The sequence below is a fragment of the Lineus longissimus genome, chromosome 5, assembly GCF_910592395.1.
Source record: "Lineus longissimus chromosome 5, tnLinLong1.2, whole genome shotgun sequence".
NCBI lineage: Eukaryota > Metazoa > Nemertea > Pilidiophora > Heteronemertea > Lineidae > Lineus > Lineus longissimus.
The window spans coordinates 18,545,446-18,564,769 of NC_088312.1; the positions used below are offsets into that span (position 1 = coordinate 18,545,446).

The 19,324-nt window shown below is 41.1% G+C and overlaps 1 protein-coding gene across 10 annotated transcripts in view; it reads right to left on the minus strand.

Moving 5' to 3' along the window:
- Positions 1-1,165: 1,165 nt before the first annotated feature.
- LOC135487708 (protein phosphatase 1 regulatory subunit 12A-like) overlaps positions 1,166-19,324 on the minus strand; it is a 60,300-nt gene continuing 42,141 nt past the window's right edge. For 9 of the 10 annotated variants that reach the window (XM_064771759.1, XM_064771756.1, XM_064771763.1 and 6 more), the window contains 3 exons: positions 18,986-19,090; positions 18,145-18,195; positions 1,166-10,972 (listed from right to left, as the gene is read on the minus strand). In XM_064771759.1, coding sequence (XP_064627829.1) covers positions 10,886-10,972; positions 18,145-18,195; positions 18,986-19,090 — 243 coding nt within the window. In that variant the 3' untranslated portion in view covers positions 1,166-10,885. Of the gene's footprint in view, positions 10,973-14,017; positions 14,105-18,144; positions 18,196-18,985; positions 19,091-19,324 lie in introns of all 10 variants that reach the window. The other variant, XM_064771755.1, reaches the window with a different exon arrangement.

A 19,324-nucleotide genomic window follows, 5' to 3' on the forward strand; every position in this document is an offset into this window, starting at 1 on the left:
GACGGGGTCGACGCACATCCCAAGATCAGTGTACACATACGTCGGCAACAACAGTAAATGCGTAGTTTCTTGTTAGCCGCCTATTGAGTAGCGGGTCCGTTTTGCCCCCCCCTGAGAAATAAAGTAGGCCTACCTAAAACTCTGGCGGTTTCCATGGACATAAATGGGCATGGCCTGCTTGAAATACTATTTACCTCAATGCAAGCGTACAGAGGAGGCTTTGGTGATATAATGAGGAAATTTTCAGCGCAATATTTACAAGGATACAGATGGCACTACACAGTGGGGACGGGATCTGTTTTGTCTCCCTCCCCAGAGAAATGTAGTTCTTAAGACGCAGGCCGTTTCCATGTTCATGAATGGGGTCCAACCTGTTTCAAATACTATTTACTTTGATGCCCTGGTCTTAGTTTCCACGTGCAGAGGGATCTTTGGCGATTTTATGAGCCTAGAATCTGTGCCACTTGAAGCGGGTCTCAATCCCCAGTTTTGCCTCAATATGTAACATACCTTCCATCTGCCACGCGAGGTTGGGCGTAGTGTGCGAGTGTCAATTATGCTCGTCCAAATTCTAGGCCATATAGCGAAAAAATAGCGGAGAATACCCCAGGTTTTCACATCAAATAAAGAAACTAGATGCATTTGGCTATCTCCCGGTTGTAATGGCATTCCCAAATCATTCATTTTGAACCGATTGAAGCCCGTTTGAAAATCGCACACATCATGCCATTTCTTGGTCAATTATTTACCATTTTCAGGATCCAAGTGGTGTCAAAGGTGGCGCCACCTATCGGTGACCTTATGAATTAAATGCAATTAAAATGCTGCCGACTTCTTCTCTGGATTCCAGAAATGTATGGATTATATATTATATGGTGCCCATGATGTATGACAAGACTACCTCGTGTCGGTTGCCCGGGGCCTATTTGACGCTGCCCTATGTGGTGCTATCTAGCGGTAGAAAGTGGAACTGAGTTTTAGACGAAAATTTCAGTTCTAACTTCTGCCATGAGACAGCGCCACTGTCGCCTAAGCCAATTTCATACTGTGGGGTTTTCATGCAACTTTATTTAGCCACAACCTCATTAACAAATACCTGTAGGCTACATACTGTGTCATGTTGTAGCGAGGGTGATATCTGAAAGAATTAAGTTCGAGGCGAATATTTGGATACCAAACTGAATTTATTCACTTTAAATAGGAACTGAATCTAACAAATGTTCCTACACATAGTATTGTCATTACTGGCAGGGCTATGATGCCCAAATTGTTTACATCGGGAGTCGGCAAGACGTGACGTGCTGTACTACTGTCGAAATAACCCTACAAACGTATCTTATCTTACCCAGAATGCTAAGTTACTGAGAAAAGAAACATGGACACTGATCATACGCGTCAATGAGTCGATTAAGAAGCAAACCTCGGATCCAACGTGTCATCCGGGGAGGCCAAGCAGGAGATCCAAGGTTGGTCGGTCGGTCAGGAGTGCGCCACACACATTAAAGAACGACAACCAAAAAGATAACTTGAGCGGCAACTGATGCAGACTAACGACGCCATTAACCGCATGATACGACAAGACAACCTAATGGCGAGTAACACACCATGTTTGAGCCCCACATGATAAGAATGACTAGAAATGCATGTGACCTTGACTTTGGGAGTCAAGCTTTGAGCACGAGTTGTGGGGCCCAAACATGTCCTCCCATCGTGAATATCATAGCCTGTATTTTGTATGCATACTGTTTTTGGTGAACTCTTGAGCGGTGTTTTCGAGGTGAAAACAGGAGTTTGGGGTTCATGTGCTACATGACAAAATCAAGCTAGGATAGACAAGAATGCGGAGAATTTGCTAGTCACACACAAATTCAGAGGATGACGTCAGCTCGTTCTCTCAACGCTACACTCGTGTCTTCTCTCTTGTGAACAATCATCGTGAATTTGTGATGTGACAGCTGAAGATGCCCGTGGCTCCTCGAGTAGGATCTCTCCCGACCATGAATGAGTGGAGCAGAACCACGGGCCAGAAATACAAAGGGTCCGACCCGGGAGTCAGAATACAAGCCTCGGATCCAGCGTGTCACCCAAGGAGACCGCAAACAAGCATTAAATCAGGAAGAAATACGCCCTCGCCCCAAGCGAGAGAGACATCTGGCCAAGTCAAACACTGATTGGGCACTGGTGCACACTGACCAGCGAAATCAGACCCAAGCATCTACAGGACAAAGACAATATATGATGATAATGATAAGATGAGCCTTCCGTCCCAGGTAAACCTGGGACCTGTCCGCAGCCGCATTTGATAGCGGAGATGCAAGCCCTGCGTCCAACGTGTCACGCGGGGAGGCGGTCTGCCAGAATTCAGGTGAGGTGAAGGTCTTTGCCGCAACGCAATGGTGACAGACATCTCAGCTAAATAGCCTGCAGGCACAACTGGTGCATGTCCACAAAAAAAATACGAACTGCCACACCGTAAATCAAACACACTGCGACCGAAGTCCATGTCAGCATGTCGTCAAGCGTGCAAAGTATGCAAGCCTCAAGTCCAACGTGTCACTTAAGAGGAGGCTATGTCGACGATCAAGGCAAATGTGCGCCCAAACCAGAGGGTTATAGAGCGCAGCACTGCCGTGCAATCACCAGCAGGAAGCAACTGATGCATAAAAATCAAGACTTAAACGAAACAATGACACGGAAGTCCCCACAGCGACAAGCACTGTATCCTTCATTGGAATTTGTCCGCCATTTGTACGATCGCGCAGGGTCTCATCACATGATCCGCCCGCGAGCGACGGTACAAACTGGCCAATTGATTTAAAATAGGAAGCGCCTAAAAAGCTAGTAAAAACAGAATCGCGATGCAAGCCTTGGATCCAGCGTGTCACCCAAGGGGGCATACGATCGGAAATCAAAATAAACGAGAACTGCGACCATGGTTAGAAAATGGCGGCAGAACACCTGCGTACACCGAGATTCCCGCCCATCGTTGAGTCATCGCCTAGACGATACACGAAAGAGCACTGATGCACAGCGACCTCTCATAACAGCTAGTTAAACTAATATACAAATGCTGCGGTACAGTATAAAAGCACTAAATTCAACTACGACACAACGCACATTGATTTCCACAAAATCGGGTAACCACCATTCATATTTCGCACCCATAAAATGTACATGCCCCTTAAAATACAGAGTACGATAGTATAAATAGCATCTCATAATGTACATGTTTAAATTTAAATATCTGAAATGCTCAAGATGGTGTGGATAACCCATCTGGGGTTGTGAGACCATAATTCACTCATGTCGACCCGTAAAACGTCAACAGATATTAGATTACAAGGAATCCCTACAGATAATGTCACCCATAGGTTCACCTTAGAATCTCATAATCGGCGTTTCACACAGGCAACCCAAAAACACAATCATACAGACACCTCTCAACGGTTGGCACATATCGCATCGACCATCACGACAAATGTACCAAAGTCCATTTTTAACGTTCACGCTTCGTCAATCTCACTCTTTGAACTAATAGCTAGCCTCCTAACATATAGAGTGTGTAATTAGCAAAATCTACTTGACTTTTTCAAAGCAACCTTACGCCTAAGTTTTGTACAGCACTACGTTCTATTATACAAAATATACAGACCCGAGTCATTGTTGAGACCCGAATTGAAAAAGTGTATCAAAAATATAAAAATTCACCAAAAGTCAGTATATACAAAATCATGTAAGCATTATAAATTCAACAATAAATATTTCTTGGAACACAACAATAACTGCCACTGTTTGTGGTGGATGATTTAGTTGTTTTGGTGAAACAGATACTCATGTTCCAAACGCAGCACTCGCTCATCCAAAATCCTCGCGATCATGGGTACCATCTCTGTCAGTCCGCATCATGCGCTGCCCAAGTTTAACGTCCACAAATTTCAGCAAGAGCAAAAGTGCCAATGCCGATACTAACTAACCTTGCAGCGGTAGCTTTCACTGACCAGCCCTGGACGGTATGGTCTGCGTGGTCTCAACTATGAACAAAGGCAACTTCATTTTATTAGCCCTCAGTGTACAGAGACCAACTCCCATTCCAAAAAGGAACAGAAGTCCGTCTCATTTTTCTCTCATCAGGGAAGATAGAACCTATTAACCATACACCCCCGTTTTCCAGAATGGACTCCTCTAATGCATTGACCAGAAGGGTTTATCAAGGAAATGCGGGTGAAAAGTTTAGGACATTTCATGTATGCCTCCCATTTTTAAGGCATGTGCTTCGATCTGACAGAGACAGAGAGAATCTCCAGCTGTAAAAACTCGAGAACTCGACAACAGACGAAACCGTCTTCACTTTATCCATGAACCTGGAGATTGGATGGCGACTCAGCTTCCAGAGATAAAGATAACTTTCAGATAATGCTTACAAGAACGCCCGAACAGCACGTCACGTCTCGCCGACTCCCAATAGAAACATATCAAATGCACGTTGTTGAGGAACAATCTATAATCTACAGTATTAATAAGTTCCAAGCCATAGGAAGCTATAGAGTTAACGTAACGATTGTACAAAAGGAAAGCCACAAATCGTAACATACAGACCGACGTATGGTTTACACGGTTACGTACAGATTCGAATCCAAATCCATAAAACAAAGTCGGTTCACGAGGAAGTCTGTCTGTTACTCATTAATGTAAAAAACTTGAATCTATACGCAAGACTTAATTGGGACGACTTGAGAATTCACTGCCACTTTTGCTCAAATGCCTCTTATTTCATCAACCTTTACACCCCAATTTACCTGTATGGACTATTCCAGTTAACGCATCAGAACAGTCCACTTCAGAAAGTGGGGGTGTCAAGGTGAATCAAACCAAAAGGCAGAACACCATTTTTTGTGAAATGGCAGTGAATTGTCAAGTCGGTCCTTTAATTGAAATTAAGTCACACTTTGTTAACAGCCCGATTTAACACACAAGATAGTGCAGCCGTTAAGGCATACACCAGACAATACATATAGGAACGCGGCCGGCTGATGCACTGCGAAGGCCATACAACGTCGCGGCCACATTTTACAACATATCTATTAATACCACCAACTACGGGGACTACACTTATCAAAAATGTCGCATGCATTGCTATAACATTTACATAAAATACGCACAAGCTCACGAAACCGATCACCGCTATTTCTTTCCGCTAGCACTGGCGAGGTCCACTATTAACATCTACAGAAAATGCACAAAGTCAAGCCCGAGAATTTACGAAAGTGGACAGCAGGTCCAAGCGAAGGGTCTCAGCAGACAAGACAGACCATTATAATTGCACTGAGTTAACATGAAATAAACCTGTCCAAACTCTCAGACGAGCGAAGGGCATAAGTAAGTAAGCGGACTTGGAAGTCCCTTCGGGAGCCAAGAGTACCTCATGGAGTCATCAGAAACGTACCCGAAAACATTCGACTTCAGATGAATAATTGCCCAGTGTAATACGACCATTTGTTACCAACGATTTGTTTTTGAAGTTCAGTTTCGGATGACACTGACAAGGCACAGATGATCCCGAAGGTCGCATCTCAAGACAAGGATAGAGCAGAGCTACTGACAATCTTCACAAAATGGACACTGCCTATTATATCTCTGCAACGAAACCTCGAAAAACAAACATAAATAATGATAATGAGGAGCATAGTGATAATAACTTGAACGCAAACTTGAAGGAGGGGGCATATTATATTGGGTCAAGTTCAAGAAACCAACTTCAGGCAATACGAATGCAGGGGGGAGGCTTTTACAGGTAATTGTGTATATCCACAAAGGAAATGATAACTTTCCTTCACAGCATTGAGGTATTCTTGTTCCATTCACTGCAATAACTCCACCACAAGACAAGTTTAGAGTTGGTTTTTCGGCAGAAGATACTGCACAAAAGGTAAACCACTCCGCTACGACACGTTTGTACATTAGACATGTTACGCAGTCTTACGACATCAATGCAATAAGTGATGTCATTGCCGAACCTTGGGCAGTAGAACCCGGGAGTCATGATACACATGACCACAAAAACTGGTTCATCGTAGCAAAATGGTTAGCGCCAATTGCTCAAAAGTTATGAGGAAGATACAATGGCGCAAACATAAGACAAGGGAACTTGTGCATCCCTTCCTATTCCATGGTTTCGAAACCTCTGAAAAGCTTGGCAACTAAATTCTGAAATTCCATTAATAGGAGTACTCTAAACACGACGTGAGATGTTCTTCAGATGCATAGGCAACAACTTTACAAGGTCATCTTCGTCCATTCCTGTGGAGTAGAACACCGCCAATGTCGGGGAGGAAATGACGATGGTGCATCTTCAAATGACCACAGAGAACATCAAAGCACAAGTCCATACCCAGGCAAATGAAATCGCATGTCTGCATTTTTTTGATAGCAACATTAAGCTATGTTATCAGCTACTTCCAAACATCTCGTGGTATCCTTAGACGACATCTCCCAAAGAATATACCCTTTTTCCTTTGTTGAAGTCAAGGCCAGTATCGCCCAGTGGAGGCAGCCATTCCTGCAGTTCTTCCATGTAGTACAGTAAGGTGGTACAATGATAGCCTCCATGTGCATTATTCTGTACTGTCAGCTGTTTTCAACACCATAAGGGTTATAATTGTACCATTTTACCTTTTGTAACAACTTCATACTATGTTTGAAGCATCTTGACACACAAGGCTATGAGATCGCATAGCACCTCAGAGCTATCTCAAGAGTACAGTCTGTTCCGGTTAGGATTTTTAACTTGCTTGGGCAAGATGTCCTTTTTCAAAGAAATTACTAGGCTCGTCTAGACATTTGCAATACAATCTCGGCATTGTTAAGGCGAGGTGGTTATGAGAAATATAAATAGCAGTGAATGGAACAAGACACAATGCCAAAATTTGGATAAATGAGAAAGCGGACATCTTGGAGGTGACCAGTGTAGATTCTGGATCAGAAAGAAACACGATGGGAGAATCGACAAATTTCAACCCCACGATCAATCTTAGCTTCATCACTGCTAAGTCGACAAAAATATTTGGAACAAACTTTGAAGACATTGTTAAAACTGTTAATAAAATAAACTTCTCTTCAAACAAAGTCCCATCAACACTTCAGCTGTCGAGAAAATATGTCATCTGCAGGAAAAAGTATGCCGTCTGCTCAAATCTGAGGTTGAAAGAATTGAAGTTTTTGATTAAAGGTTTTTGGCATGTGAGCTCGGATAACCTCTCTCACAGTGCTGCTCAACCTGTGAAAAGGTGACCTGTTTACTTCAGCCCATTTCACCCCAGGTGGTGGTTTAAGCTCATTCAGAGAGAAACGCTGACATTTTGAAAATATAAACAAAGTCATGAAACTTGAATTCAGCACCTAATTGTAATGGATCTACTTACAGATTCCTCGACAACATTCTTCCACTAGTCCAGTTGAACGAAAATATTTTTTATTTTCAAACCTTTTTTCGACGCAAATAGTACAAGATTCTCCCAATGGTTTTTTTCCATTGTTTACAAGCCACAGAATTGAGAGCACTTGGATGAAATATCCAATTTTGCCTTTGGATAGCTTCTTAAATAGTCTCTTATCTCATGAGAAATCAAATAGAGCATGTGATAACTGCAAAGAAACTGAGTCCACATGTTGGTTATGGTTATCACCAAATGTTGGTTATGGTTATCAGTAAAGGTCCAAGGCCTTAGCCTGTTGGCCCCTGAGCATATTGAAGTACGAGTCAACTTTAGGCTACAGTCCATCCGAACAGGATCGGACAGATACCAGATACAACAGACCACAGCTTACGGTCCCCATTGGAGGGACGTAAAGAAGCTGGGTTTTTAGCCTGATGGTCCGGCCCCGGGCCATGAACCTGGGACCTGCTATTAGATTGTTAGGCAGATGTGATAGGCCATAGCGACACTGTAAATCTGAATTCACTCCAACCTTCACATAAATCTAAACTCGCCTTGCCAAACTACAAAGGTAGTCAAGTATTTCAAATATCGTAGGAAGTTCTCTCGATCCTTTGACCTAGACCAAGGAGGATTTTTAAGTCCTCAAATTTTGTCTCTAAAGTTCTAAACAGATGAGGGGAACATGCCAGCTGAATTGATCAGAATCTACACCGGACCTCCAGAAAGAAAACGAAAGTATACATCCAGCAATAAATTGGGACAACATAGGGTTTGTCAACTCAACACTGAAGTCATGGTAACATCAAGAATAGTACCCTTAACTCTTTGATGGCTAAAACGATCTACAGCACAAAAAGTTTTGTAGCAATTGTCACCTACAACACTGGCAAAGGAAAAGCTTTGTAACAGCTGGTAACTGCTGGAGTTGTCACGTGGGGGAAAACCTACTTCAGTATTTCAGTTGTTTTCTGCAACTCATTCTCAAAATTCCTTGCCTTAAATTCCAGCAAAAGAAATTATATTTTAAATCTCATAACAGATATTCTGTTAATTCAATTAGCATGTTTAGTGTAGACATCGCTGATTTGTTCGGTTTTCAAATTTGAAACAATTTATTGAAAGCAGCCATCAAAGAGTTACGGTAACGATAATATCTTAGCTTATATTGTATGCTTTTAGATAAGAATATACAAATGGATTGGCGAGCTCAGAAGGGGCACCTGCCCACAGTGTGCAGTCCAAAGCAGATTAGGGTGATGGAGTCCACTTAGATGTCAATTTTTGTCGTCCAAACTACCCAATTGTTAAAGTCAATTGGCATTTCTCAACAATTCCAAATTGGCATTGCTGAAATCTTACCCCAAGGTATAAGTCAATTGTTTTCTTTGATTTGTCAAAATGGAGGTAAAATCTGAATCTCTAATGAGATTGAGAGCTCAGAAGTACCTTATTTTTCCCCGAAACCCAACAAAGGGCGAACATTTTGAAAATTTCCCAAAAGCATACTGGCTTTCATTGGGCTCAATCCAGGATTGCCACAGAACCACCGATTGTGAACTTTGCCTGTAGATAAAATATCAAATACTGGCCAATGAACTCTAGCTATCACTCAAGGCATGTGGTTTTAATGTCACAACCCAGACTTGCCAGTCCCACACTTCGACAGTTTTGCTGCAACAGGTCGCGTGGCAAAAACTGCGGCTCGTGTGCCAGTCATTATTTCATCCAGCAGTGGACACCATCACTCGAACTCAAGATCACCTTACATCATGAATCAAGCAATAAAGCATTGGGGTCTAGTTGTCTGTTCAGGCATGTATTATCTGTCGATGAGTTTCCGCGCAAACCAAACTCTGAATATATCGACAAAAAACAGATTAACCACTTTGGTAACATACAACATATCTTAATATACGTTTATATACACAGCTTGTATTTCTTGAATAAGTATAACTCATGAACTACTTTTGCTCTTTGCAAGTTAAGGAAGAGCATTTTCAAAATCACATTGTTGTCTGTGTGCTTTGTTAACTACATCCTCCCTTTGTAGAAAACAGTTTCACAAGTTTATTTCCTCGGCCATAATTTTAGCCCTTATAACTTTTAGCCCAATAATTAAAGCAACAAAGAGCGACATTAATGTCAATTACATTTCAGATTAAACGAGACCATGATCCAAACAGACAACTGAACAAGGAATTATAAACATGGTTGGCAAAGGCAACAAAATCATCATGCAAGGCAAGGAATAACCAACTGGAAAATGAGTCTGGCATGCCATTGGTGCATTGGGAACAATGACATTAATAAAGTACAGGCCAGATCAAATGTTTTGACAAACTCAAGAATTTCTTTACAATTACATGTATTTTTTTCTATCAATCTGACAGAAATTTGAAATTTGATGAAAATCCAATTTTTTTACTGATATATTTTTCTTCTTCAAAAAGGAAGGCCAAACATTTTAGAAAAGAGTGTAGATATCTTACACAGTTTCATCTGGACCTGTACTTCGAGGAAATTTGGATTTAACAACAAAACAATCCAAATTGGTTATTTTTAGTTGGTTTCGAGGTAGCGAGGGTTGGTTTTGAAATGCAATAAGTTTCTGACAAAATCAGAAGAGACGCCGATTTGATTAAGACTCATTTTTTATTATGACTTGCCAAGATGACTGTTTACAGCAAATGATATAATTAATTTTCAAGCTTTTTTTTACGACAAATTCTATATCTAAGTATTGCACACTGTGGGCAAGGGACAGGGGCAGCAGAGGAAGTATCTAGTCACTAGGCATTGTGTGTTGCCATGGGAATCCACATGGTTGCTAAGGAAGTCAACATCGTTGCCAAGGAAATGAATAGTAACCATGGTGACTGAATCATGTTGCCAGGTGATCAAAATATGTCCATGTAAACAAAGTTCCAAAACTAATATGCTAGTTCGTAATCATTGGGTTACGTCTCAAGTCGACGTATAAAGATTTAGTCGACATGGCAACGTAACTGTCACTAGGTGATCCTTGGCTACAGTTGCTAAGAAAACGTTAAAGTCTGGGCAACCATCTGGTTGCTAATTCCTGGCACAACCAGTGATTCTGTCCAAGATACCAAATCAGGACTAAACTCATGAAGTGGAAAAGTCCAAATCAAAGTCTCTGGCATCACCTGTTCTCCCACACAACACAACAACTACAAACCAACACAGACCAGTCAATATATGACCTATATCCATTCTGATCGTGTGGTGTCAGTTCCTCAGCGCTCCTGTAGGCGGTGACAACTACCAAGAAGAGTATGGAAGACTCGACTTCGCACCCGGACTAATCAGGACGTAACTAGCACCGGCGATGCCCGACGAATGACGGGCCGTATTCGACTCTCTCATTCCTTGTCGCTGGAACTCACAGATGCACAGCTAGATGTACAGGTTTATACTTTACAACAGGTCTATTTAGATAATTTACTAATAACTCGAATGAGGGCGCCGTTTTCTTCTTTTAATCTGGTGATCTCGGCCTTCAACGAGTCCATTGCCTGCAATGACAATTGAGAAGAGAATCAATAACAAGTCGATGTTCAAATAAGGGAAACCCAATGCTACGAGACGTGTTTTGGGAAACATTTTGAGTTTTGGCAGCTCAAGTTAGTTACACGCGGTAGGAAAGGGGGCGCCGTGAAGACAATGTTAATTTACATCTTTAGTAATGTTATTACGCAAACGAGTAGAGATGATTACCAACTTCAGAAACTGTTAACTCAAGGCAGCTGTACCGAGCGCACAAGTTCGTTACATCGGCATTTTTCATGTTCTCTGACAATCCCGACCTTTTCACAGAAATATCAAACTCTGTTTTCAACAAATGTTAGTCACTGAACACCATGCTATCAGTCGGTATACTATGTCAGCCCTCAGCTACTCAAATGAAAGGTCAGAAACTACTCAAGTGGCTGAGGGTCGACAAGCAGTTTGTTGGCAGGGTTCCAGAGTTTTGGTTTCCAGAGGTAGAGACTTTCATTCACACACATCAATCTTCTAAATGCTTTTCAATGGTCCTCCACAGAATTTTGTGTTGCAAAATAGTTTTTTGAGAGATGATTGACCACTGGACATTTCTGGCTCTCAAAACAACTGGGAGGTTTGTATTGTGATGTTGAAGAAAACCAGAGTACACAGATGGGGATGAAGTTACCCTCTGGCCTGAGGGGGTAACCTGAAATATCACATCTTTTGATACAATTTCTGTGATAAGTTGAGAACCCTGTGCTAAACTGAAAATAAAATATGAATTTTTCATAAACAGCTTGCTGTTACTACATTTAGGATGACAGTCATTTGCATCCGATGCTTTTAATTGGGTTGTGAAGACATCGACTGGGGTATAAAATATGTGATAAGAGGGAGGGGAATATTGGTGCTATTAGATGTGCAGACTTAGGATATTCTGCTGGTGATATTTAGTTTGTGTAAGAACACTGAGAAACAGTGTGCAGTGTAAAAGATGTATTTGAGTTTTTTTCACCCGAGAGCAGAATTTCTTTTTCTCTGCCGTACACACAAAACAAAGTCAAACAAATTAGTTCAAAATCCTTCAAGAAGACAGCACTTTAACTGAACATATTCAATTCTGAAATAAACACAGCAAGAAAACTCCAGACGAAATAAATGCTGAGTCACGGGTCACATGTGGGATGGAGAAGTCTAGCAATGGCCGCAAGCTACAGCAGAACCTTGGTATTGTGACAACAGCCATATCAGATTTTGGCCAATGTACACTCAAAAAGGGAATTGCGGAGCTTCCAACCGTCGCAAAAAAACGTTATTTTCAACTCCGATGATAGGCTCTTTTTAGATTTCTCGGTACAGGGAACAGCTTCAATCCCAAGGTTCAACTGTATGTGTAAAGAGTCAGACAGACATGAGAGTGCGTTCTCCCGATGGACCAGTCAGCCAGTGCTCACAATCAAATATTCAGCGATTTCAAACTGGACCTTCGGAAGAACACTGGACAGACTTGAGACGACAACTCAATAACATGGGTCAGGCATTCCTTTTGATACCTGAGTGTCCAAAGGTCCACAGCCATTCAAGCTTAATCCTGAATTGGAGAAGTTTGTTGTGAATGGAAATGGACATGTATTCTGCATGAGACCACATGAACTTGGTGAGTTATAAAACATTGGACCTTCGTGGCATGAGCATTAGTTTGAGGGCAAACAAATGTTATGCATGTGAACGCCTGCTACTACATGACTATAGTGCCTTGCAAACAGGCGATTAAAATCGGTTTGACCTGCGACCATGATTACATGTGACAAATATTGCTTGTTTGCCTTGGTCATTGCAAGGAGTTGCGACCAATATTAAGCCTAGCAATTATTGGTTTTACTCGCAGATGAGATATTTTCGTCCCGGTGAGCAGCCATTATGATAACAGATCACAGCAATTTCAAACGCTTGTTTGCAGGGCGTTTTAATCGGGAAGTCACGGAAACCGGGATCTAACAAATAAAATAAATTATCCTTGGGGAGATGAATCTTTTTGCTTTCAGGTTTTCCATGGTTCTTCACTTTCTTGCCCTTGACGACCGAGACTTGAATGATTTTTGAAGATCGAAGATATCGGGGGAAGTTGAATAACATATAGTTTCATCATGGTTCAGTCATCGCAATGCTTAAGACTCAACTAAGGCGACAGATGACAGCAAATGATACAATATGTATCAAAGTTGGCTTCAAATGGATAAGACTTACAATGACAAACTGTAAAACCACATTACACGTAAGTATAAAACAACAAAGAATCATCGAACAACATTAAAACAAATGAAATAGCCAGGACAGATATTTACACTTTCAAAATATAACGCTTTACTGCCTTATAAACTTGTGAAGAGGTTTTTTGATGATTGTATTCTTGTCTCAAAACAATCCCATCTCCTTTCAAAATTCCAGGGTGGGTCCCAAATGTCAGACTCTATCATGACAATAGGCCTTTTGTATCCGCTTCACACTGAGTAAAATGTCAACAGGATCATACAGATGTAATTTTACAAAGGTACTTACAATGATCAGGTTGAAAAAGTCTTTTTAAATCCTTTATTTCAGAAAAATGGATGTTGTGTTTTGCAGCATTGTGTCATCTGTGACAATGTCAACAAAACAAAACATTTATTTATTTTCTATTCATAAAGCCAGGATTTTAAAGACCTCTACAACACGATCTCCCAGAGATATCTCTGTCTGCTTCCAGCTTTAGATGTCGACACAAAAATGACAAAATATACTCTGATATTCAGACACCAGAGACCCCAACAAATGCTGGTTCATAATTGCTGTCTAACTACAGTTGCTTGGGAATGGTAACACAAATTGTTTTAACACTATTCCACTGGCGACAGGTCATAATGAACTAAAGAATCACATTTAATAATGATAACATAACATGCAGGTTTAGGCAGCAGTGGGTTAACATAATAAACAAAGTACGATTACACCACAGAACTAAGGATGACGATAAAAACACTGGATGCATGCGCAAATGTCGAGTGACGTGCACGACGATACGACGTCTGCTTTACCTATCTGGACAGTTTGGCTACGACTCGTGTTAGAGCTCGATTTTCATCTTTTAGTTTATAATTATCTGCTTTCAATTTTTCAAGTTGCTGCAAGAGATAGAGATGTTGGTATTTATTCAAAAGATGTGTTCTGGGGATGGTTGGCAGCTTGAGACATAGAACATTATACTGCCGCATGAAATCAACAACATCACGCAACAAGTTTTTACACGAGTAAAAAAAATATTGGCCTTGATACGGACAGTCACCAACAAGTAGAATTTGAATTATCCCAGTTGGACAAAAATTAAGACAGTGTCACACCAGCAACCTGGAGAGAACGTTTTCCGCAAAAACACAGAAATCGGAACACTTTGAAATCCAGAAATTTACAGAAAAAGGCACATCAATTGTCAATTCCAAAGATGAACATCTAATACACCCCGCACACAAGTGATTTTTGTTGTCCGACCTGCATCATGTTTGCATGTGACAAAAATCTCTGGCTTCCAGTGGTTATCACAGGTTCCTGTAACAATAATACATGATTGCTTCGAACTGCTGCAGTCAACATCTTACCCTCGGACGAGCAATCCATTTATCGCTCATTGCAGTGATAAATATCTGGCAATAACAATAGAAATCACCTGTCTGCGGGGCGCATATCTGTTGCGGACAAAGGTCCCGATTAGGAGATCACTACCTGAACCTTAATACCTCACTGAATACTTGACAAAAGTGCAAGGCAATAATAGCATCCTCCAACAGCAGTCTCATCCACAGAAATAAACAACCATCAAACACCTCAACCTAGGTTTCAAAGGCCCATTTTCATCAGTTGCATGGGCTTAAAACATGTCAAGACAGCAACCATGGTGACCAGGATACAATCAAGTCCGGAATGCCGCCGACTATTGGCTAGTAAGGTAACGCACAACAGCCGAATACCGTGTGAAACTGGGTCATGTTGGCATTCCGAACTTGATTAGATACTATATGAACTCAAGCAAGCCAATCACAAAGATATATACAGCATCAAAATCGCAATTCTGACTAACAACCCGGCATGTGCACCGGCTTCAAGATGACTACTTTCACTAAAACAGGCAATCATTGCGTTAGTCTTGTGTCAGCAACCTTTCCTACCTCATACCAACCCTTTCTGTTTTGTGTGTCCCTGTTTCAAGATGACTACTTAATTCGTAAAACAGGCTATCATTGAGCCAGACCTGTGTCAGCAACCTTTCTACCACAAACCAACCCCTTTTTTGTGTGTGCCTGTTCCAAGTTTTGCCATCTGTCCATATTGGTAGGCAGACCATGACATGCATGAGGGATTTGAAGCCAACGGTGTGGAAATGGCATGAAATGCCAATAATGGAAATATGTTTACTTTTATTTCCAACAAATATGGCAATTTTCAAATTTTTGGAAAAGTTCAGCGTAAAAAATCTTTCTAATGGTACATAAGGAATTAGCTACAGCAAAAGCGGGCTATTTTCAAACTATTGCAAAGCTGACCAACAATAGGAGCTGTACCAACATTGGGTGATATGAATAAAGACTAGGTAGTAAATGCTTTTACTCCAAACGTCATGTTCATTTCAACTAGGCATTTCAGCACAATACGCAAGTAAAATTTACTATTTACTAGTAATTTACATTCACTAGTCTTTATTCATATACCCAATATTTACTTCTGGGCTAATGCTGCTGTGAATGCATTTCACAGAACAAAGAGTACTTGGTACAACTTCTATCAGCAGTTTGTAATCATACACTGATGCCTTGATTAATCTTCTAAAGTTCATTTTATAATAATGAATGCAACACTTAAGTAAAATCTCCCATTGGATGACGGCAAATAGAACTTCAAGGCAGCTCTGGGAAAGCTCCTACGTAACTCTCAACGCAGGAGTTCAGTTCTGATCATGCCAGATATATGTAGCAATGCAAGGAGTGCTTTGTTCGCAAAAGGAGGAGCAAGGTCTAGTCTAAAAGGAGGAGCGAAAGCACTGTCACGAGCTCAGGTGGTGCAGCGATTTGCACACGAATGCACTGACACTAGCCATGGTGGTACAGCGATTTGTATACCGAGTCAATATAAGAACAGTGTGCAGTTTTGTTTCAAGAGGCCAGGGTTATCGTCAAGGTCTTAAGGACTTGTTAGAACCATGTGTTGGTGGTTGTAATGAAGACTATTGAAAATGAGTACTGAGTATTTAAAATGTAGTACAGGTTGCGCGACCGCCACAAGGAGACTAGCGACATGCAGTGATAGAAGACGGAGGCACACGGGTTGCTGAACTTGACTTGCTGGAAGAGCTCTCCTTCGACGAAGGAAGGAAGACTGACTGAGGAACCAAGCAAAATCTGAAGCACACCAAAACCACACCAAGGACAACTGCATCTATCAATAAAGGAATACTTTCAGCAGAACACGAAGATCAATTTGCTGGTAGATGAAGGAAGGTCAAACTTTGTGCAATAGTTTAGTTAAGACCATATTATAACGCATTGCAGTAAGAAAATTAGCATACGGAAATAACCTTGATTAGTTTATAGGAATTATGATACATTCAATTTAATCCATTTGTCATTCCCTAACTTCATACCCTAATGGTTTAGCGTTCTTAAAACTAATCCTGCGGGTAAAACTCTTGAGGAATTCTTGAGCTCACCCAGACTTCAGTTTATAGCTATTCCAGTTGCCTTATTCAACAAATTGCTCAGAGCAGAAAAACCCTTCTTCTGCTTCAGCATTCACTCTGCACAGGTGTTATTCTCGAGGGAGAATTCCTCCTCGTAGGCAGGACGAGCGTATCTTATGTGCCACTACTGTTAGGCACCAATTGGGTTTATTGGCCGAGCGACTCTGACTTTGGCAAGTAGAAATATATGAATCAAGGTTTGTTTTGTCATACTACTCAGGGTACTGCCATTACCCCATTCTCAAACAGTATATTCAACCCGAAAGAGAAAGACACGAAATGGACAAGAGAGAGAAAGAGAGGACTCTTCAACGACAATTGCAGAGGAAGATCTATGTCAGAAATGAATACCTAAGAATGCTTGCGTTTTAGAAAGAAAAACACCAAAACTACTACTCTATTACCAGGTAAACATACAGATGCAATAAAAAAACCTGTGTGCTCATTCATGTACAATGCATTACATACTGTACGGAAATATAAGGTTTGTTTTTCACTGAGATATTCGACTGTAATACGCAGCCAGATGTGCATTTGAAACTTAAAGGTAACAACCGGGCTCAAATTCTAGCGTGAAATACGCAGCCAGATGTGCAACTGAAACTCAAAGGTAATGATTTGGCTCAAATTCCAGCGTGAAATCGGCAGCCAGATGAGCATTCGAAACATAACGGCAACAGGTTTGACTACGTTTCATAATGTTCATAGGAAATTCTAGTGTGGGATGTTCAGCAAGACAAACGCTTTAGGCATTCAGAACTCAAGATACATCAATTTTCATTTTGAGTTTATTCCTCGTACATATAAAAGTAGACTAATGATTCAAAATGGTAGTGAGGGAAAATACAGAATCCAGGTTGGACAAAACAGCATTTAGCAGCCATCACTTTATCAGATTCTTTGTCGTAGATAAGTTTTTTAAACATATGAACCAAACTTATATTTTTTCTTGCCAACTCATAGTGACGCAATGAGGGGCTATAGTGCCAAAGATGGCAGTACAAAATACCACTCGGATACAATAGAGAACCTTTATTAGATGAAACTGACATAGTCTGGAAACATATTGTGTAGCGGACTGCTGACTACTGCCACTACCAGTAATAAGGTTCCTCATTGCCGACACAACTCTGAGCCTGGTTTTTAGCGAGCATGTTAGCTCATGACATCATGTTGACATGTTGTAACACCTACATTGACGAACATGAAAACATACATTGATGTAGATGAAAAACATGTCAACATGATGTTATGAGCTAACATTCTGTCTAACTACCGGGCCCCGGTTATCACCCAGACCTGAGTTTAGCATTGAGATGGAGGCAAATCTGTGTGCAAACAGGTTCAGGGTATTCACATCAGCGGGGGCAAGTGCTTGGCTCAAACCAAACCAAGTGCTGAGTTAGGGAAGCAACGCTACACCCGATTCCTACACACCTTTAATTCTTCTTCTCGCTCGGACATCTTTCGTTCTAAAGTTCGTCTCTCCTGAAAAATGAAAGTGAAACATGATGTGTCAACAATAAGGTGATCAATTGCGAAATAGGGAACTGGACCTTCCTTTTACTGGGACACCCTATACTTTAGAGCTGACAAATCACACCTGAAATCAGTGCAAACGAAATGTAGATCCTGTTTACAAACACAGATAATTTTTTGTCATCAGCAATCGCGATTCTTGGCAATCATCAAAGATTGCATCCTATTATGAATCATCGGTAGATAAAACTCCCCAGGCTTCCATGGCACCGAGCTCAACATCTCCTTGAACTGTTGCAAAGAAGTCAACAATAAATCTCAAAACACACTACTCTCTTGATCGATATATTTGTTTACCAGATTAGGAATTTAATGCGGAATTGTCTACAGTTTTACCATTATATATGCTGGCTTTCTCAGAAATGATGTTCACGTCTGATCTTGCAACATCACATGAGGAGACTGTGGGCACTGTCCTCTTCAGACCTGGCCCACGTGTCTGCCAAGCAGAAATGCGGGCCACCGTATGTCTACTGACATCTATTGAGATTAGTCTTCTCACGTGATGTTGTGAGATTGTACTTAACCAATATCAGTCCCAAGGAAGCCATCGTGGACTAAGGTGAAACCAACACTGTCAGCATTTTGGAGTAAACTTGAGTCCAGTGAACAGATCTTTGAATTGAGTTTTGAAGTTGACAAAATGGCTGAAAGTAAACATCAGTATAAATAATGAATAATAGTGAGATTTTCTGATTACTATTACGTTTACAAGTGTTAATAGAACAAGTCCACCAACCTTTTTCAACTCGTCAATTTTTTGTTTCTGATCACCAATTTCTGCTTGAGCTTTTTGTAGGTCTCCTCTGAGTCGGTCATTTTCTTGCTTTTCGTCTTCATACAACTGAAACAGAAAATTGACGAAAATGTTTCAAGAATGAAAGGAATTGTCCGTTACTGCTATCGTAACATGGCTGGCATGCAGTACCTATGGGGTAAAGAATCACAAAAGGCTTGATGCTTGTCCTCAACCCTGCCCACGTCACGTGCACTGAGTTTGCTATTGGGTAATATCATGGGTGAAGTCACCAGACTACGCAGTCACAAGACTTCAATGCTCCTATGTGCCACAAGAAGA